The sequence below is a fragment of the Dipodomys merriami genome, unplaced genomic scaffold (genome assembly GCF_024711535.1).
Source record: "Dipodomys merriami isolate MVZ:Mamm:240054 unplaced genomic scaffold, mDipMer1.0.p SCAF_82, whole genome shotgun sequence".
NCBI classification, from domain to species: Eukaryota; Metazoa; Chordata; class Mammalia; order Rodentia; family Heteromyidae; genus Dipodomys; species Dipodomys merriami.
In genome coordinates, this window is record NW_027206424.1 from 6,128,330 (window position 1) to 6,149,835 (window position 21,506).

At 53.7% G+C, this 21,506-nt stretch overlaps 1 protein-coding gene across 1 annotated transcript in view; it reads left to right on the plus strand.

Annotated features, from left to right (window-relative positions):
• The window catches only part of LOC138819842 (scavenger receptor cysteine-rich domain-containing protein SCART1-like), a 47,899-nt gene extending 28,921 nt beyond the window's left edge, over window positions 1–18,978 (plus strand). Inside the window, exons 7-20 of the mRNA XM_070011408.1 lie at window positions 305–1,043; window positions 5,566–5,628; window positions 5,880–6,206; window positions 6,979–7,290; window positions 7,793–8,107; window positions 13,755–14,063; window positions 14,640–14,999; window positions 15,267–15,581; window positions 15,787–16,101; window positions 16,411–16,473; window positions 16,542–16,856; window positions 17,359–17,526; window positions 17,975–18,166; window positions 18,599–18,978. Coding sequence (XP_069867509.1) covers window positions 305–1,043; window positions 5,566–5,628; window positions 5,880–6,206; window positions 6,979–7,290; window positions 7,793–8,107; window positions 13,755–14,063; window positions 14,640–14,999; window positions 15,267–15,581; window positions 15,787–16,101; window positions 16,411–16,473; window positions 16,542–16,856; window positions 17,359–17,526; window positions 17,975–18,166; window positions 18,599–18,669 — 3,864 coding nt within the window. The 3' untranslated portion in view covers window positions 18,670–18,978. The remainder of the gene's footprint in view (window positions 1–304; window positions 1,044–5,565; window positions 5,629–5,879; window positions 6,207–6,978; window positions 7,291–7,792; window positions 8,108–13,754; window positions 14,064–14,639; window positions 15,000–15,266; window positions 15,582–15,786; window positions 16,102–16,410; window positions 16,474–16,541; window positions 16,857–17,358; window positions 17,527–17,974; window positions 18,167–18,598) is intronic.
• The last annotated feature ends 2,528 nt before the right edge of the window (window positions 18,979–21,506 follow it).

A 21,506-nucleotide genomic window follows, 5' to 3' on the forward strand; every position in this document is an offset into this window, starting at 1 on the left:
ACCCATCCATCCTCAGTCTTTCCCAGAAACTTGTCACACTCTACTATGGCCCTCACTGTGTCCTGCCCCATTGCAGACTTTTGTCCTCATGTTTAAAGCAGCCTTTATGGGTTTTCTGGTCACCCTTTCCTCGTAGTTCTTCTGAGGAGTATGTGGGTTCCTATGTACCTCCTGTCAACTATAGACAGGGCTGTGCTGCCTCAGCCCAAGGGGGAGGACCTGAGAGTCCAACCTGGCTTGTCGTGGTCCCAACACATACTGGACACTTGGGGATGTGTTCAATGCCTTCACGACCACACTTCAGAGAGCATTCCGGACCATGTTCATCCAAGACCACATTCCCCATGTCCAGACCACCTTCATCCAAGACCACACTCCCCATGTCCTGACCACAGTCATCCAAGGCCACATTATCCATGTCCTGACCACGTTCATCCAAGACCACATTTCCCACGTCCTGACCACGTTCATCCAAGACCACATTCTCCATGTCCTGACCACATTCATCCAAGGCCACATTTCCCACATCCTGACCACGTTCATCCAAGACCACATTCTCCACGTCCTGACCACGGTCATCCAAGGCCACATTTCCCACGTCCTGACCACATTCATCCAAGACCACATTCTCCATGTCCTGACCACCTTCATCCAAGACCACATTCTCCATGTCCTGACCATGTTCATCCAAGACCACATTCTCCATTTCCTGACCACCTTCATACAAGACCACATTCTCCATGTCCTGACCACGTTCATCCAAGACCATATTCTCCATGTCCTGACCACATGTGTCCAAGACCACATTCTCCATGTCATGACCACATGTGTCCAAGACCACATTCTCCATGTCCTGACCACATATGTCCAACACCACATTCTCCATATCCTGACCACATGTGTCCAACACCACATTCTCCATGTCCTGACCACCTTCATCCAAGACCACATTCTCCATGTCCTGACCACATGTTTCCAAGACCCCATTCTCTATGTCCTGACCACTTTCATCCAAGACCACATTCTCCATGTCCTGACCACATGTGTCTAAGACCACATTCCCCATGTCCCAGCCATGTGGTCCAAGACCACATTCTCCATGTCCTGACCACGTGGTCCAAGACCACATTCTCCATGTCATGACCACATGTGTCTAAGACCACATTCTCCATGTCCTGACCACGTTCATTCAAGACCACATTCTCCATGTCCTGACCCCGGTCATCCAAGACCACATTCCCCATATCCTGACCCAACACATGTCCAAGACCACATTCCCCATGTCCTGATCACATGGTCCAAGACCACATTCTCCATGTCCTGACCACGTTCATCCAAGACCACATTCTCCATGTCCTGACCATGTGGTCCAAGACCATATTCTCCATGTCCTGACTACATTCATCCAAGACCACATTCTCCATGTCCTGACCACATTCATCCAAGACCACATTCTCCATGTCCTGACCACGTGGTCCAAGACCATATTCTCCATGTCCTGACCACATCCATCCGAGACCACATTCTCCATGTCCTGACCACGTTCATCCAAGACCACATTCTCCATGTCCTGACCACGTTCATCCAAGACCACATTCTCCATGTCCTGACCACGTTCATCCAAGACCACATTCTCCATGTCCTGACCACATGTGTACAACACCACATTCTCCATGTCCTGACCACATGTGTCCAAGACCACATTCCTCATGTTCTGACCACATGGTCCAAGACCACATTCTCCGTGTCCTGACCACATGTGTCCAAGACCACATTCTCTATGTCCTGACCACGTTCATCCAAGACCACATTCCCCATGTCCTGACCACATGGTCCAAGACCACATTCTCCATGTCCTGACCACGTTCATCCAAGACCACATTCTCCATGTCCTGACCACGTGGTCCAAGACCACATTCTCCATGTCCTGACCACATTCATCCAAGACCACATTCTCCATATCCTGACCACATTCATCCAAGACCACATTCCCCATGTCCTGACCACATGGTCCAAGACCACATTCTCCATGTCCTGACCACATTCATCCAAGACTACATTCTCCATATCCTGACCACGTTCATCCAAGACCACATTCCCCATGTCCTGACCACGTTCATCCAAGACCACATTCCCCATGTCCTGACCACGTGGTCCAAGACCATATTCTCCATGTCCTGACCACATTCATCTAAGACCACATTCCCCATGTCCTGACCACGTTCATCCAAGACCACATTCTCCATGTGACCGCTTTTCTCTCCTAATGAGCCTCTGATCACACCTACACTTTCATCTCCATCTATCAGCTGCTCACAAGTGACCACTACCTATGGCCTTTACACCTTGATTAGCCCTCAATAGACACACATTCAGGCCCAGATCTTCATGTCTGTATTCCCTCTGGGAATCCTGGCCATTCTCTTCTCTGTGTGGTCAGGAAAATGTCTGCAAATGAATGGAAATAATCGTAATTTAAAAAGCATTGCCCTCATGAAGTTCTTTTGGATAGTGGACCCCCATGGTATCCTTGGGTAGAATGTGGTCAGTTAACTTTGGATCTTAAATTACCTCCAAAGGCTCTGTTTTGATGGCTTAGGCACCAGCTTCTCCTGTTACTAGAAGGTGTCAGATCTCATGGAATACAGTGTAAGGAAATCTGGTCATTTGGTGCATGCATGCCCTTGAAAGGGCATTTGGGTGTCAGCTCCCTCTTCTCCCTCTCTCATGTTTCCTAGCCACTGTGTGGTGAGCAGCTAAGTTCTACCATGTACCACATCATGATGTTCTGTCTCTCCAGAGACCCCAAAGCAGCTGGTGCAACCAACCATGGACTGAAACCTCTAAACCTGAGTCAAAAGACTTCTTTGAGTGTCTCGAGTGTTTAGTCATAGTAACGAATAGCTGACTACATACACACTTATGATATCAGTGAAGGACCTATAGTGCTTTCATGTAGAGTGGCATCTACATGGGGAGGTCCTGGAAGCCAGTGGTTCCCGTGGTGTCCTTGAGTAGAATGACCCTTGTAGTGTTCTTATGTCAAATGACCTCTGGGCTTCTTGCCATTCAATGAAATTCCATGCCTTCCTGATGTAGAGTGGGCCTTCTTTGTGATCTTGTGTAGAAGAGACTCTCATGGTGGGTGGGCATCAAGTAGACCTTCATAGTGGCCGGGTTTGGAATAGCCTGTTATGGTGATCTAGTATAGACCAGACCACGGTAGCCCGGGGAGAATAGACTTCACGCATAATAAATCTTCATGATGGCCTTTACAGAGGCTTCTCATGTTTTCCTGGTGATCACTGAACTCTCCTGTGTCATTTACGATGGTCCCCATGGTATCTTGGAGTGGAGAACAAACCGGAACCCTCAGGCAGGATGAATCTTGTGGTGTGTTTGTGTAAGAATTGCTTCCTGGGGTTCTGGTGGGTGATGGGCTAAGAACACCCCTAGTGTAGGACACTGCTACCCTCGTTCTCGGGATGACTTGATGCTGGCGGCTTCCTGTGTCCGTGCAATCCTCCACATCCTCCGACCCTCATGGACTGGTAGAAGACAGTGTGGAAGCAGGAGAGGTCAGCTGAAGGAGGCCAAGTTTGCTAGAGACTCCAAAGGCAGAAGTCTGGCTCCCTCCCCAACTTCCCTCCTCACTGGTCTGTGATCACCTCCTGCTGTGCTCTCCAGACCTTGGGCTCCCTTCCCTTTCTCCTCTCCAGAGCTGACTCTCTTCTCTCCAGAAGCACAGAAGTCCCCTGTCCCCCTTGAGTAGGAGGTGTTCCGCTTTTTCTTCTAATAAAATTTGAAGTGTTTCAAATGCCTGCTTGTACTGATGAGAAATTCTGTGGGCCTTTGTTGGGCGGAGTGAATGACTGGGACACCAGGTGTGGCGATGTGTGTCTTGGGGCCTGGCCTGTTCACGTTCAGGCCAGGCCATGGCTGCACTGGACATGGAGCAGGGAGCAGGGGGTGGTGAGTGCAGGAAGGGTCTCCGTGTGAGTCCTTCCTGCTTAAGAGAATCTGGGCCCCATGCCAACCGCGTATACCTCTGCGTCTGCATCTGGGTCCTGGACTGACGTTGAAGAGAACCTGTACCACGAGGCGTGTTCACAGCCCCTTGTCTTCCTGTGCAGTTTCCCACCCAGCCTTGTCCTCACAGGCCTGCTGGCGTGACTGCAGTTCCTCGGGGCTCACAGGTGGCTGCGTACCGCCATCTTGACTTCTTAGTAAGTCTCATTGAGAGGACTGTTACCTTCCTCTTACTATGAATCCAACAAATTATGTAGTGGACTCAACATATCTTTTTGACTGAGATTATTTTGTTTGCAAAATTGTACGCTTATTTCAGATCTTTAGAATATGAAGACAGAAAATACGTAAGAAAATAGAAAATCTGGAATGTTTTATTGCTTAAAATGGTTTCAAAATACATTTTATTGTTATTGTTGAGGTGTTGTACACTTCATAAGTGAGGTAATGATACATTTCTTTTTGGACAATGTCACCCCTTTCCTTGTGTTCCCCCAGTTCCCCCAGTTCCCCCCCACCCCTGCCCACAAGTTGCATAGTTCATTTTCTGTTCAGTGTATGCTGAATACCATGATCACTTTGCTCACCCTTCCCCCTCCCTTGCTGTGCCCCACTTTGCCTCTGCTAAAATGACAAAAATAAATCCCAGAGCAAAAACACATGCCACCATCACCACCACCAGCAAAGGACTCCATGCTTCCATTTTCCAGAATTTGTTTTTACTAAATACTATTAAATGTTCAGAGGTGTGACATCTTTGGGTTCCTCCCCTGAGTATCCTCTTTAGTCTGACTCTGTCTGAATGTTAAGGTCCTGTATAAGTTATGTCCAGTTGTATTTTAGATCTAGCTTCCACATAGGTGGGAAAATATTTACCATTAAATATTTTAAAGTATGGGATATCTTTGATGAAACTTACTTTCAGAACTGCATAGTGATGGGCCCAATTGGAATAACTGGATTTTCTGTATGATTTGCCCTTGACAGTCAATCCTCCTCAGTAGCTTTCCAATAAATAAATCTAAGTGACATTGTGTCCCTTGTTCAGATGGTCCTTAGTTTTCCACCCATCTTTGTGCAGCTGACTTGCACCTCCTAGGCAGTGCACTTGGCTGACTCTAAGTGCACACCCTCAAAGGAGCCTGTGTCCATCCTGGCTGGTCACTCGGCTTGCGTGCTTTTGGGTATTGTGATCAGATTGCAAAGTCTGCCTGTTCGTGACATACTGATCCTGGAAGGACACCCCATCTTCATGTGAGGCCGAGGAGGCCCATGCTCTCCTGCATGGCCTTGTTCGTGGCAGCCAAAACGCTGCTGTTCAGGGACCCTGGGCCCGTCACACCAGGAACCACAACTAGTTCACACTGGGCTGCGGGGGGGCCTGGCCGCAGCCCGGGTGAGCACCTGCGCAGGGCGGCAGAGGACAGCTCAGCTGGCTGTGGAGGAGGCACCACAGCTCACGCTACAGCCCCAGCGCAGCGTCAGCTGCCGGAGCCCAGACTGCAGCCTGACAAGCTGCAGCCGCAAGCCTGCCAGACATGGCGCTCTCCCCTCTGGGGCTGGGGGCTGTTCTTCTGGCCTGCTGGGCCTCTCCCCCTGGTGAGTACGCTCTGCTGCTGTCCGCAGTCCTGGGGCCAGGGACCCAGGGTGGAAGTCAGACACAGTTCTGATACCACATCTCCTTGTGCTCGTTTTTGTGAACTTCCCTTTTACCACAGTGACTGTGTACTGATTCCCATGAGATAAAGGAGGGGTCTGGGTGGAAGACAAGGGCAAGCTTTCTAACATGGACCCTCCTGAACAAAAATCCCCCGGAATCTTCTGTACCTTCCTGTGCTCTTTTCCTGAAGGTCCGGCTGGCGCGGAGTCTGTGAGTCTCCTGGATGGCACAAACCACTGTGAGGGCCGTCTGCACCTTCAGCATCACGGCCAGCAGGGCTTTGTGTGTGGGGACCACTGGGGCCTGCGGGAGGCCACGGTGACCTGCAGACAGCTTGACTGTGGCCATGTGCTAGCTGCTCCTCAGTTTGTTTTACGGCCTGAAGAGATGAGTGGGCTGTGGCTGTTTGGAACCCAGTGCCAGGGGGAGGAGGCCACCCTCGGGGAGTGCTCGCTGGGGAGCTGGGGCCTGATCGCCAACTGCAAGTGCCAATGTGTGGTGTCAATCGTCTGCTCAGGTAGGTCAGCTGAGGACTCCCAGCCCTCCTAGTTCTGGGACTTCCTTCCTTGTTCAGGATCCAGAGGGGAGGAGGGCCGGTCCAGCCCAGGTGCGGTGCCTCATTTTCTCAGGGGTCTGGGGTTTCCTCCTGATGCAGGATGAGGGCTTTCCTCTTTGTCCTAATGCATCTCCGCTCTCCCCTGTGTGGGACTCTGTCTTGATCACTGTTCATAGGATTTCCAGGGTTCTACATTTAGCCACCAAAGCTATGCTTTCCTTGGTCATCCTGGGCCACCTCAGCCGAGTGTTTTCACAAGCTCTTGCTGTGTGCTGAGTACAGCTCCAGGGGGCAGTTACTCATTGGATTCTCCAGAGGGCAGTTAGTTACCCATTGGATATTCCAGGAGGCAGTTACCCATTGGATACTCCAGGGGGTGCAGTTACCCATTGGATACTCCAGGGGGCAGTTAGTTACCCATTGGATATTCCAGGAGGCAGTTACCCATTGGATACTCCAGGGGGCAGTTAGGAACCCATTGGATACTCCAGGGGGCAGTTAGGAACCCACTGGCTACTCCGGGCAGGTGTCCTGTCGTGGGTTCCCCTGGCAGCTTCTTCGTGCTGTGTGCAACTAGCCCACAGCCCCACAATCCTGAGGGTGACGGGTGGGGCTGCGGCCACGGTGCTCTGGAATGTGTCCCTGGGTGCCCTGGATGCTGCGTGAGGCTGGTCACAGCACCGCTGAGAATCTGTGCCCAGCTTCCAGGTCTGTTTCTCTTCCATCCCACTAGGGAGTACCTTGGGAAAAATTAGACTGCACGGCGGTGGAAGCCCTTGTGCAGGGACCCCAGAGTCAATCAACCTTGCCGGCTTCGCCCTGCGGTGCGACTTGCAGCAGCAGGAGGCAAGTGTGTTTTGCAGACAGCTGGAGTGCGGCGCTGCTCTGCAGTGGTCGAGAACCTACCCTGGAGGGGACCCTGAGAGTCAGGAGCAGAAGATTGTGTCCTGTCAGGGGACAGAGGCCAACATTTTCCAGTGCAAGATCAACGTGAACTTCCTAGAGCAGTGTTACCGTCCAACCTACACCCAAGTGGTGTGCACAGGTAGAGACCCCTGGGCCAGTGCAGTTTGGCTGTGTTTTTGGGTCTGCCTCACCACATGGGGACATGGTGAATGGAGACCTTTCCTGTGGATGGTGGTTGATAGAATTTTGCATTTCTACTGGGTAGAGGTTCAGGAAAGCCCCAGGCACCAGTCTCGGTGGGCAGAGCTCAGATCTCTATCTGGCCTGTGTTCTGGGGCTGAGGGGCAGTGCCCACTTACTCTGCCTGTGCGGTCCCAGTCAGCCATGTCCTTCCAGATGCCAGGGAACCATGGGTCTTTGTGATCTTGGCACACTTGTGAGGTCTCTAGGGAGGTCTGGAGAGGGGTGGCAAGGCCCTGAGTCTGCAGACCCCCGACTTACCCTTGGGCTTCTGGACCCTGGGGCGTAACTATGTCAGGTTGTCCTGGGTCCTGGAGGGCTGAACGGTGGCCACTTGAGCTCAGTAGTTTGCATGGAGCCTTCCCTACCCTTGGTTGCTCCAGCTAAGTGTCTTCCTCCAGGACACGTGGAAGCCCGCCTGGCGGGCGGCGACCACCCCTGTGCAGGGCGCCTGGAGGTCCTGCGCGGCCTGACCTGGGGCACGGTCTGCGATGCTGACCTGGACCTGCCCACAGCCCACGTGGTGTGCCGGGAGCTGGGCTGCGGGGTGGCGGTGTCCACACCTGGGGGCGCCCGCTTCGGCCAGGGGCCAGGGCCTGTGTGGACGGAGGCGTTCCGCTGCATGGGCAACGAGTCGCTGCTGTTCCACTGCCCAAGGGAGCCAGGGCGGCGGTGCGCACACGGCCAGGACGCCGCACTCATCTGCTCAGGGGAAAGTGAGTCGGCCAGGCCCGGGAGGGATCCGGGCTGTGCTGGTGGAGTCTGGGGCCTCAGGGACTGGGCTGAGAGCCGGGCCACGGGGCTGGGGGCCAGACTCCTCTATTAGTTGGCGCTCCTGGGCCTCCTCTCTTCCGTTTCCCAGCTTCACATGCGTTTGCTCACCATTTTCTCTTTGGAGAAATATCTATTCCTGTCGCTCATTTCAGAAATAGAATGCTTCTTTATGCTATGGTGTGTGTTTTTGAATATTCTGTGTGGTAGACCTTTATAAACTCATGATTCGAAGTCCTGTGGCTCCAAAGTGCACTTTGATATATGTTTCAATTTTGATGAGTTACAACAGCTAGTTTTTGCTTTACTGTTTGTGCTTTTGGTGTTAGTTAAAAGCCCTGCATTGTCTGCTCAGTGCCTTCTCCTAGGGCTTTTGTCTGTTAGTGTTTATCTTTGTCTTCTGGGCCTCTTGGCCCCTTGGGCAGGCTGAGCTAGGTGGCTCTGGTTCCTTGTTGCTTCCTGTGACAGATGGCAGCCTCTAGCTCTCTTACCCCCAGTCGTCTGAGGGAGCCTATTCTGATCTTGTTGCTCATCCAGTGTCTCTCCAGGACACATGGAGGCTCAGCTCATGGGTGCTGAGCCTGGAATATTTGTGTGGTCTTATCAGGGGCACCATCGGCCACGTCATTGGTCTGGGTTGCCATTGGTTTGTTCCTTTGAATGTGTGGAGTAGTAAGCTTTACTGTTTCCATAAGGCTACCCAGTGTGCTCAGTAGCTTCTTCAAGAGACTCTTTCCCAGTGAAAGACACCTCAGTGTCATGACACTTTTTAAAAAGTTACAAGAATTACCACATGCACGTTGTCTAAGTGGTTATGCTTCACTGTGATACTTCCGTGAGGCATGTATACACGCTTTGATTTTGTTCATGCTTCCTAATTTTATACTGTCCATCTTTCCTCTCTCCTTTTTCCCTTCCCGAGTTCCTTTTCTTCCTCTTCTAATTTCAGGTCTTTAAAAAATATAATTTTATTGTTATTTTAAAGTGTTATTCAGAGGGGTTACCATTTCATAGGTCAGGTAATGAGAACATTTCTCTTTTGGATGGAATCTCAAAGTTGTTTTGATTTTCATTTCCTTTATGATCAGAGATGCCAAACATTTCTTCATGTGTCTATTTGCCATATTTACTTCTGAGAAGTCTCTCTTTAGCTCATTTGCCCATTTATTGATTGGTTTATTACATAGCTTTTGACCTTTTCTCTTATCCTAGACATATATTAGTTATTGCAAATAAGGGAAATCATGGGACCTATGTTTCTTTGGGCCTGCCTTACTTCACTTAATATAATTTTTTCCAAGTCTTTCCATTTCCTAACAAATGGGACAATGTCATTCTCTTTGATGGAGGCATAGAATTCCATTGTGTATACATACCACATTTTCTTGATCCATTCATCTACTGAGGGGCATCTGGGTTGGTTCCATATCTTAGCTATGGTAAATAATGCTGTGATAAACATAGTTGTGCTGGTGGCTTTAGTATGGTCTTGTTTGTGATCGTTTGGGCAAATGCCCAAAAGTGGGATTGCTAGGTCATAGGGGAGCTCTATGTGGAGTCTTTTGAGGAACCTCCATGCTGCTTTCCAAAGTGGTTGATGGATTGATCTTTTCTTTGTAGTGAAACATCAAAGCCTTTTTTGTGGTTTCTTTTGAAACATACAGCACATTATTATTATAGTAATAATTATTATAATTATTATTATCTATATGGATCCTGCTAGTAGAAAAATAAGAACTTACTTTTATTGGTTAAATATAACTTTGTATCATTGACCAACATTCCCTTAACCCTCCCTAACAGCTACTATCTCCACTGTTGCAACCACTATTCTACTCTACTCTCAATTTCTTTCTTTCTTTCTTTTTCTTTTTTTTTTTTTGTGGGTCATTGGGCTTGAACTCTGTGCCTGGCGCTGTCCCTGTGCTCTTCAGCTCAAGACAAGCACTCTACCGCTTAAGCTACAACGCCATTTCCGGTTTTCTAGTGGTTTATTGGAGATAAGAGTCTCACGGACTTTCCTGCCTGGGCTGGCTTTGAACACCGATCCTCAGATCTCAGCTCTTCAGTAGCTGGGTTGACAGGCGTGAGCCACGGGCGCCTGGGCTGGCTTTGAACACCGATCCTCAGATCTCAGCTCTTCAGTAGCTAGGATGACAGGTGTGAGCCACGGGCTCCTGGGCTGGCTTTGAATCTCGATCCTCAGATCTCAGCTCTTCAGTAGCTAGGATGACAGGTGTGAGCCACGGGCTCCTGGGCTGGCTTTGAATCTCGATCCTCAGATCTCAGCTTCTTCAGTAGCTAGGATTCCAGGCGTGAGCCACGGGCGCCCAGCTTCTACTCTCAATTTCTATGCAATAGCTTTTCAGATTCCACATGTACTTGAGATCATGCAGTGTTTAGCTTCCTGTTTAGTTTATTTCATTTAACCTAATGACCTCTAGTTCCTTCCATGTTGCTACAGTTGACAAAATTCCATCCTCTTTTGTTTTGTGCCAGTTGTGGGGCTTGAACTCAGGGAGTGGGTGCTGTCCTGGAGCTTCTTTGGCTCAAGTCTAGCACTCTACCACTTGAACCACAGGGTCATGTCTGGCTTTTTCTGAGTAGTTTATTGTAGATAAGAATCTCATGGACTTTCCTGCCCTGACAGGCTTCGAATTGTGATCCTCAGATCTCAGCCTCCTGAGTAACTAGAATTACAGGCCTGAGACACCAGCACCCACCAAGATTTCATCCTTTATTTATTTATTTTTTTGGGTCCGGTCCTGGGGCCTGAACTCTGGGCCTGGGCGCTGTCCCTCAGCTCTTCAGCTCAAGGCTAGCGTTCTACCACTTGAGCCACAGCGCCACTTCTGGCTTTTTTCTTTTTGCTTATGTGGTGCTGAGGAATCAAACCCAGGGCCTCATGCATGCAAAGCAAGCGCTCTACCACTGAGCCACCTTCCCAGTCCTGATTTCATCCTTTTAATGCTGGGTAGTGTACATACTAATTTTCTTTATCAATTCATCAGATCATGTTTGATTAGGTTTGTTTTATAGCTTGGATCTTGTTAATATCATAATAAACATGAGAATATAGATGCATTATCTTTCAAATTATTTTCATAGGTAACTGGGACTGAATTAAATTTATAATGATATATTTTAAATTATCCATTTAATTTATAATAACATTTAAATAATTTTTAAATATTTAAATAATACATTACTTACAATATATTATTAAATAATATTATTTAAATATTTCAATAATTGCTTATAATATATTATTGATTAAATGTTTAAATGTATAACAATGTTTTAATTTTAATATAAATTGACTTTATAACAATATGTTTTGAGTAAATAAGTTTGTCTTAAAAATTAAAAGCTGGACGCCAGTGGCTCATGCCTGTAATCCTAGCTACTCAGGAGGCTGAGATCTGAGGATCAAGGTTCAAAGCCAGCCCAGGCAAGAAAGTCCGTGAGACTCTTATCTCCAATTAACCACTAGAAAAGTGGAAGTGGTGTTGTAGCTCAAGCAGGAGAGTGCTCTCCTTGAGCTGAAGAGCGCAGGGACAGAGCCCAGGCCCAGAGTTCAAGCCCCATGACTGACCAAAAAAAAAAAAAAAAAAAAACTTAAAAGATTTGTATAATTCTCTTTTTTTTTTCTTGGTTGTTGTTCTTTGATCTTGAACTTAGTGCTGTCCTTGAGCTCTTTTGCTCAAGGCTAGAACCCTTCCATTTTGAGCCACAGTGCAACTTCTGGTTTTCTGGTGGTTAACTGGAGATGAGTCTCACAGGGACTTTTCAGCCGGGCTGGCTTTGAACCGTGATCCTCAGATCTCAGCTTCCTGAGTAGCTAGGATTACAGGTGTGAGCTACTGGTGCCCAGCTCTGAATTCTACTCTTATTTAGCCCTATTGGTTGTATTATTTAACCTTTAGTTTCAGAAACTATATCTTCATATATTATGTACCTTATAATGTAGATTTATACATTGATCTTTTAAATAGTTCAGGATAGAAATTTGCATTTCAAAAACACAGCAATACTGGCGCCTAACTTATGTTGCTGCCTTTACCAGGCTTATTTCTTCATGTCTTCAAGATTTCTGCCTAACAGCCTGTCATGTTGACTTGAGAGACTCTAGTTAGTGCTCCTGTAGGGTCTGTCTATTCACAATGAGCAACTCAGCTTTTGTTTTTCTGAAAATATCTTAGCTTCTCCTTTGCTCTTCAAGGATAGTTTTGGTGGACATAGAATCCCTGCTCATCCTATTTCTCTTTACAACACTATGAACACAGCACACCACTTCTGACCATCATCTTCAAGATTTGACGAGAAGTTGGCTGTCAATTCCGCGGTGAATCTCTACTGAACACTTTTTTTGAGTGTCTATTCTCAAGGCTGTTAGTGTTTTGTTTCTATTTTCTGGTGATGGGGTTTGCTCAAGGCTATCACTCTATCACTTGAACAACAGTGCCACCTCCACCCCCCTTTTTTGAGTGGTTTATTGGGGATAAGCGTCTCAAAGGGCTTTTCTGTCTGGACTGGCTTTGAACCGTGATCCTCATCTCAGCCTCCTGAGTAGCTAGCATTGCAGGCGTGAGCCACCAGCACTGGGCTTGTAGACCTACTTGTTTGTGTGGATCCACATATTTAATCCATTTGGTGTTACTGAAATTCAAACACATGCATGCTCACAAGTTCACACTCTCTTCTCATGGATAGTTTGGTCTCCATCTCCACTAGTTCATCTTCATGTTCCCCAATTCTTCTCTCTCCACGTGTAACAAACCTCTGTCCTAATGTCCAAGCCATTCAAGGCTTTCCTGAGTTCATTGATTCCTACCCTTCACAATCACTATAGCTGACCATATTCAGTGATGGGGTCGCTGACAGTTTTCCAGAAGGTTGAGCTCTGGGGTTCTCTGGCCTGCTGTCGGGCACTGTTAACAGCAGGGCCGTTCGCGCGCCCACCCCCCACGCCCGTGTCCGACCCACGCCGCCCCGTGTTCTCATGTCCCATCCCCGCGCCCTGCGTCCCGTCCCTGCGCCCCGCGTTCTTGTGTCCCCGTCCCCGCGCCCCGCGTTCTCATGTCCCGCGCCCCGCGTTCTCGTGTCCCGCGCCCCGTGTTCTCGTGTCCCCGCGCCCCGCGTTCTCATGTCCCGCGCCCCGTGTTCTCGTGTCCCGCGCCCCGCGTTCTCATGTCCCGCGCCCTGCGTTCTCATGTCCCGCGCCCCGTGTTCTCATGTCCCGCGCCCCGTGTTCTCGTGTCCCCGTCCCCGCGCCCCGCGTCCCGTCCCCGCGTCCCGTCCCCGCGCACCGTGTTCTCGTGTCCCCGCGCCCCGTGTTCGCGTGTCCCCGCGCCCCGCGTTCTCATGTCCCGCGCCCCGTGTTCTCGTGTCCCCGCGCTCCGTGTTCGCGTGTCCCCGCGCCCCGTGTTCGCGTGTCCCCGCGCCCCGTGTTCGCGTGTCCCCGCGCCCCGTGTTCTCATGTCCCGCGCCCCGTGTTCTCGTGTCCCCGCGCCCCGTGTTCTCGTGTCCCCACGCCCCGTGTTCTCGTGTCCCGGCCCGGCGCCGGTGGTCACGGCGGCCCCGTCTCCGCAGAGTTCCGGCTGGTCAACGGCAGCCAGGCCTGCGAGGGCCGCGTGGAGCTGCAGGTGCGGGGCGCCTGGGCGCCGCTGTGCGCCGCGCACTGGGACCTGGCGGACGCCGCGGTGCTGTGTCGGCAGCTGGGCTGCGGCCCGGCATTGGCGGCCGCGCCCGCGGGAGGCCGCTTCGGCGGCGGGGACGCGCGCTGCTGGCCGGACGCCTTCCACTGCGCGGGCACCGAGCCGCACCTGCTGAGCTGCCCCGCGGGCACGCTGGGGGCGGCGGCCTGCGCCCCGGGACACGCGGCGGCCGCCGTCTGCGCAGGTGGGCGGGGCGTCGGGGCGGGGCGGGGCCGGAGGAGGGTGGGCGGGGCGTCAGGGCAGGGGCGGGGCCGGAGGAGGGTGGGCAGGGCGTCAGGGCAGGGGCGGGGCCGGAGGAGGGTGGGCGGGGCGTCAGGGCAGGGGCGGGGCCGGAGGAGGGTGGGCGGAGAGGCTGGGGGTCGGGGCCCCGTGCCCGGTGGGGCTGTGCCCGAGTGTGAGTACGCGTGTGCACGCGTGGGTGTGCGAGTGTGATTGCGCGTGCGAGTGAGTGAGTGTGCGTGCACGCGTGGCTGTGCGTGCGCGTGGGTGTGCGTGGCTTGCGTGCGCGTGGGTGTGCGCACGCGTGGCTGTGCATGCGCGTGGGTGCGCGCGGCTGTGCGTGTGCGTGGGTGTGCGTGGGTGTGCGCACGCGTGGCTGTGCGTGCGCGTGGGTGTGCATGGCTTGCGTGCGCGTGGGTGTGCGTGCGCGTGGATGCGCGTGGCTGTGCACACGCGTGGCTGTGCACACGCGTGGCTGTGCACACGCGTGGCTGTGCGCGCCGCGCCCCCGGCCCGCGCCCAGCCCGGCTCTCCCTCGCAGGCCTCCCCGGCGCCGTGAGGCTGCGGGACGGCCAGAGCCGCTGTGACGGGCGCGTGGAGGCGGCCCTGGAGGGCGCGTGGGGCCGCGTGCTGGACGACGCGTGGGACCTGCGCGGCGCGGCCGTGGTGTGCCGGCAGCTGGGCTGCGGGGCCGCGGAGCGGGCCTACGACGCGCCGGCCCCGGGCCGCGGTGCGGGCCGCGCCCTGCTGAGCCGCGTGCGCTGCCGGGGCTCCGAGGCCCGGCTGAGCCAGTGCAACGTGTCCGCCTCCGCGCCGGGGCCCGCGGGGGCCGCGAGGGACGCGGGCGTGGTGTGCGCGGGTGAGCGGGCCTGGGTCCCCGTCCCGCCCCGTCCCATCCCGTGTCCTTCCATCCCGGCTGGTCCCATCCTGTCCCCCGCCCCGCCCCGTCCCGTCTGTCCCGTCCCGTCCTGTTCCGTCTAATCCCGCGTCCCGCTCCGCCCCGTCCCATCCCGTGTCCGTCCGGCTGGTCCCATCCTGTCCCTCGCCCCACCCTGTCCCGTCCTGTCCCGCTCCGCCCCGTCCCATCCCGTGTCCGTCCCCGGCTGGTCCCATCCTGCCCCCGCCCCGCCCCGTCCCATCTTCCCATCGGGTCCCTCCTGGCCCGCAGGGAGCCTGCGCGTGCGCCTGGCCGGGGGTCCCGGCCGCTGCGCGGGCCGCGTGGAGATCCTCCGCCGGGGCACGTGGGGCACCGTGTGCGACGACGCGTGGGACCTGCGGGACGCGGCCGTGGTGTGCCGGCAGCTGGGCTGCGGCCGTGCCCTGGGCGCCCGGGGGGCCGCGCGCTTCGGGGCGGGCGCAGGGCCCATCTGGATGGACGAGGTGGGCTGCCTGGGCAATGAGTCCGCCCTGTGGCAGTGCCCTTCGCGGGGCTGGGGCCGGCACGACTGCAGCCACAAGGAGGACGCGGGCGTCTTCTGCTCAGGTGGGTCCTCGCGCCCAGCCCGGCCCGCGCCCAGCCCGTCCCCGCCCCCCCCCCCCCGCCCGTCCACTCCCGTTCCCGTCTCCCGGAGCCCTCGCAGGACCCCTCCGCCCGGCCCCCCGGCCTGTCCCCCTGGCCTGTGCCCCCGGCCCGTCCCCCCTTTCCGTCCCCCTCGCCCGGCCCCGCGCCCAGCCCGCCTCTCCCGCAGAGCTCACCGAAGTGAGGCTGACCCATGGCAGGCGGCCGTGCGCCGGGCGCCTGGAGGTGTTCTACAACGGCACCTGGGGTGGGGTCTGCCCGACCCTGAGCGCAGCCTCGCTGGGCGTCCTGTGCGCGCAGCTGGGCTGCGGGCCCCAGGGGCAGCCGCTGGCCGGGGAGCGCAGCCCGCCTCCGCCCGGGGCCCGCTGGCTGGCCTCCGTCGAGTGCAGGGAGCGGCACGACAGGTCCCTGTGGCAGTGTCCCTCCGCCCCCTGGGCCCGGCACTCCTGTCCCAGCGAGGAGGAGGCCTGGGTGCTGTGTGCGGGTGAGCAGGGTGCCGTCGGCGAGGCGGGGAGTCGGGGAGTCGGGGCCTCCCCTCCGGGCAGGGCGGGGCGCCCGCCATCCGGAGCCCCCGAGCCCCTTGCTGGTTCCCAAGGGGAAGCGAGAGCCCCGGGCCCCCAGCCGCCCCACGGGGACGCCTCCGCTTGTGTGCCTGCCCCCGAGAGCTTCTCGGTGGTCCTCAGTGGGTGGAAACTGCTGGCCTACGCAGGGAGGCAGGAAAGGGCACAGGGAAGGTTTCCAGAACCTTCGGACGTGGGATGGGACAGCAGAGGCGGCCCTCATGTCCACGCAGGGGAGGAAGGCGGCCCTGAGGACGCCGAGGTCCGCAGCTGCTCCTCCACGTCCGGCTGCCCAGGTAGCTCTCGGTCCCCCTGCCCTTCCCTCCCTTCCCGCCGCCACCCCGCCGACCTCGTGCCCTTCCAGAGGAGGGCGCTCTGCGGGCGATCGGGGGCCCCGACGGCTGCTCCGGGCGCGTGGAACTCTGGCACGCGGGCTCCTGGGGCACCGTGTGCGACGACTCCTGGGACCTGGCGGATGCGGACGTCGCGTGCCGCCAGCTGGGCTGCGGCCGGGCCGTGGAGGCCGCGCCGGGGGCCGCCTTCGGCCCGGGCGCGGGGCCCGTGTGGCTGGACGAGGTGGGCTGCCGGGGCAGCGAGGCGTCCCTGTGGCGCTGCCCCGCGGAGCCGTGGGGACGCGGAGACTGCACCCACAAGGAGGACGCGGGCGTGCGGTGCTCAGGTGAGGGCCAGGGGCGGCGGGGAGAGGGGCTCCGGAGCCGGCCCCTGGCGCTGGCCTCTCCTGCTCAGTCAGGGCCTCCCACACTAGCCCGAGGCCGCGGTCCTGCCCCGTGCTGCCGTGCCATTGCCGCCTTCCTCCTTCAGTCCCAGAAGGCTGACAGAGGGCTCAGCAGCGCTGCCCTGGGGACCTTTCTATTTGTCCCCAAGACACGGTTTTGTCCGCTGGGATGGTGACGGATTCTTGCTCTCCTTCCCTGTGTCTGCACGGGTGGCAATCTGAGAGGACAGAAGGCCTCACATCACATCCTTAGATGTTCTCCCTTCCAGCGGTGGGGTCTAGCACAGATGCGTTCTGCCTTATGGATATTGTGGCTTCTGTGCCTTGTAGCTGGGATTTTCTTCAACCTCTCCCTGCGAGTCACAGTAGTTACCGGCAGTAGTAAATTCCTCCTTTCCAAGATGACTTCATCCAGCCCCACGGTCACCATGCCCCGGCTTTCCAGGCACACAGGAGACCTCCCCCTCCTCCACAGCCCCTTCCCGGGCTCTTGCACCTGTTGCTGGGGTCTGGACCCTGCCTGAGATTGCGTGCCTGATACTTGGCTGCCTCCTGGGCCTGGTCTTCCTGATTCTTGGCGCTCAGTGGTGCCAAAGAAGAGCTGTCTGTATGGGTAGGTGGTCTTCATTGGCATGAGTGGGTATTCTTGTGAACAGAGGGTGGGAAAGCAAGTGAGAGATTTAGCTAAAAAACCACTCCCTGTTCTGATCATCACCTGCATTGTCGTCAAATGAGTCTTCTGTGGACTCAGAGAGGCTGGGTGTGGGTATCATTCTGCTACTGGGTTAAGCTGGATGAAGTTTCCCACTTCCAGGGCTCCATCAGATCTGCCATCCACTTCTTGTACTGTTATTCTAGCACAGGGTCTTCCAAGAATGAGTCCAGGGACTCAACCCAGGACACCAGGCCTGTATGTCCAGGATGGTTGAGGGCCAGTGCTCTCTAGGGGCCAGTGCAGGAAGTGTGTGTCTCAGCATGCATGGAAGGCTACCTGGTTTAGGAAGGGGTATGCTCAGCTCATGGATTATTTATCGTGGAAGGTTCTGGTGTGTCCTTTGTAGGTTCTGGCATGTCTGCTCACCTGCCCCCCGAGGGTGTCTATGAGGACATTGAAGCTGCTCCTGTGGAGGAGAAAGAGGAAGAGTCCTCAGTGTCCAGATGCCTGGAACAGGAGGATTACGATGACGCAGGAGACCCAGAGGAAGACCTTGGGGAGCGGCAGGAGGAGGAGGAGGCAGGGCTGAGCCTGGCAGGTATGCACCTGTGCTCTGGGGTCCAGCGCACTCTTCTTGCTTCATTGCCTACACTGAAAGTATCTGAGAGCTGCTTTCCATGTCTGATCTTTACTTTCATCAATGCCTGGGGTTTGGGGCTACTCTGACCCTTTCAGGCTGTCTAGTAATAGGCAGAGACTGGGCTCTGCCTTTAGGTTCTTTCAGGACCTAGCGCAGTGTCCCTCCAGCACTTGGCTCTGGACGGCTGCTACCAGGAGGATCTTGGAAGTGATCGGCTCAATGTGAGAAGCAATGTCACTGTCACATGACCTACCCACCTTGACCAATTTTGGTCTGAACTGTGCCTTCATTCTGCAGAGGGAAAGGAGATGGTGCTGGAACTTGGGGTCTGAGAAATCACGGAGGGCCACACTGAAAATCACTGAGAGGTGTCTCTCTCCTCCAATACAGGTGGGGCTTCTTATAACCTGAGTCCTGATGCTGAGACAGAAGACAGTGGCCATCCTTGGGCCAGCCTGTGATGACCTTGAAGTGACAGAGGGGATATGGGCCTACCTAGAGCTTGTTGTGAAGCCAGGAGATTGGCGTGCTCCTTGTCCCAACTTTCTAAACACATATAGTAGAACGTTCTTTGAACCCATTCTTCTCTTGAGCCCATTCCTTAGGCCTTCCTGGAAACTTTTCGGATTCTACCATAGTCCTTGTTCTGTCTGCGCCCCCATTCTCGGCCTGACCTTGGAACGTTGTCCTCCTGTTTGATGTGGATTGCAGGTTCCTGACCATGCTTGTCCTTAGAGTTTTCCGGAGGTCTGGGGGGCAGGTGCACAGTGGAGCATAGAGTTTGACCCTCTTGTCTACTGCATGCTGGGCTCGTGCTGCCTTAGTGCGAAGTTGATGTTCCCAAGAGGCCATCTGAGTCTCAGACTTGTACAGTCTTGATCCCAGCACTTACCCAATGCTTGAGTGTCTGGCAGTGCCTTCGTGCCCACATGCTCATAGACCAACCCTGACCATTCATTCAGAACCACCTCCTAACCCAATCAATGCTCACATCCTAATTTCCACTTCCATCCAACACTCTGCCCACTGGATACTACTGTCTCCAACCTTCCCTGCCTTGATCAGTCCCTTACAGACACACACAGTAACACGTTCAATTGCGTGCGCACACACACACACACATACATATACACACATATATATCCATAGAGGACTGATTTTAACTGTATATATGTGTGTGTATATATATATATATATATATATATATATATATTTATATTTGTATGGCCGGGTCTGTACCTTAATGAACACAGTCTCACTAGGGCATGTGGGTATGTGCGTCCTTCATCTTTCCTGTGGGATCATTAATAAGTTTACACACTGAGTGCCAGTGGTTCATGCCTGAAATCCTACCTACTCAGGAGGGTTAGATCTAATGATCAAAGTTTGAATTCAGGCTGGGAAGGCAAATCTGTGAGGTTCTTATCTCCAATTAACCATCAAAAAGCTGAAAGGTTTGACTCAAGTGATAGAGTGCTAGCTTTAAGCAAAAAAAAAAAAAGCAAGAGCACAAGGCCCCAATTCCAGCTCCATTATTGGTGCCAAAATATGTTTGCAAATCAGTAAAGTACTCATGGCCTCATAAGGCATGAGTGCTCATGAAATTCTGTTGGATTTGCCTGGTGTTCCACTGTGCTGTTGATCTTTGTTCTCCGTGTGTGGTGATGTAGTATCTCCTAGAGAATGGGCTTTGTGGGGTCCCGGTGCCCAGTGGCCTCTGCTGTCCTTGTGGAGAATGGGCTCCTGAAGCTCTCAGGCAGATGAGCTTTGTGGCGCCCTTGTATAAACCGGGCTCTGCTAGTTCTGGTGGATGATCGGCTACATGGCGGGTGAGAACACAACTAGTCTAGGATGATGTTGCCTCCCAGTGTATGCTGGGTGCGTAGAATCCGTGGTCTTCCAGCAGTCCACACAACTCTCTACAACCACAGACCTTCATGGAGTTACACAGGACATGTCAGCTCAGACAAAAGCCCCAGAGTTCATTGGCAGAGATTCTGATGGCATAAACATGTCAGGCTCTGTCCTGCCTGCTTGCCTGTTGCTTCTCCTGGTGTGAGTGCTCAGCCTCAGGCTCCTGTGCCCTGTCATTCCCCACACTGACTTGTTTATACTCAGCCCCTGCATCTTGAGAAGCAGCTCCAGCTCTTTCCTCCGATAAATTAGGAAGTTTTCAAATGCCTGCCCCTTGTTGGTTTATTTGCAGAGAATTCTTAGAGATTTGGTGGTGGGTTATGCTCTAGGATTATATGAGAGCTGACGACAGAACCTTGGGCACTGACTTTAGCAAGTGAAGTGTCAGGCCTGGTGGTGTAGGTAAGTGGGCTGCCGATGCAGAACTACGATCCTCAGTGTGGAATCAAGTTGACGGGGTGTGTGAATGAGGTAGTTCTTGTGGTGCCTGGACTGTAGTCTATGCAGGCTCTGATGGGTAGGGGCCACATTTGGTGGACAGTGTGGAGGTGTAGGCCAGATGCTGGGTGTCCTGTGTGGATCTGAAGTTCTGGATCCAGTGATCTCGGTGCCCAGCACTTCTCCAGAGACGCTAGGCAAGACTGTTTTGTAAAGACCGAGCACTTCTTCTTGGAACCTGTCTCGGTATGAGGTGTAGGAGGCATGGATCAGTTTGAATTGTGTGTTTAAGAGTGAAAATGTATATGGGTGAATTGTGTGTGTATGTAAGTGCTCACCTGTGTATATATGTGTAAATTATAAGTGCATGTGTGTGTGTGAATGTGACTGGTGTATTGGACTGTCATGGAACCAGATCTGTGGGAGTTGTGCAGTGGGGACTATAAGCAGATGGGTAGGAATGTGTTAGGACAGGATGGCTGTGAGGGGCCTAGGGTGGTGGTTGAGGATTCAGGCCTTGTGTCACAGGAGCTGGCAGTGGTTCTGCGGTGACTGGAAGGGCTCGGCTGAGGAGGGAGGAGGGCTTGGGGTTCAGGTGGAGGGTCCTTACTGGGCACACAGCCAGTCACAAGAGGAAACTGAGCCACTCCTCACAAGTGAGAAATCAGCAACAGGAGTGAAACTCTGAGGAAGACAAACCAGACAAATACTTGTATTCAAAGTTGCAATTTTGTATCACACAGTGAAACTCTGAGGAAGACAAACCAAATATTGTACTCAGAGTTGCAATTTTGTATCACACAGATTTATTGTTGTGACTTTTTTCTAACATTTTACCTAGTCCAAAATAAATACTGATTTTTCTGATGTGATGATTTACAACTTGAATACCTGCACTCAGGAGGCTGAAACAGGAGGATTTTGAGTTTGAGGCCAGTTTGGGCTA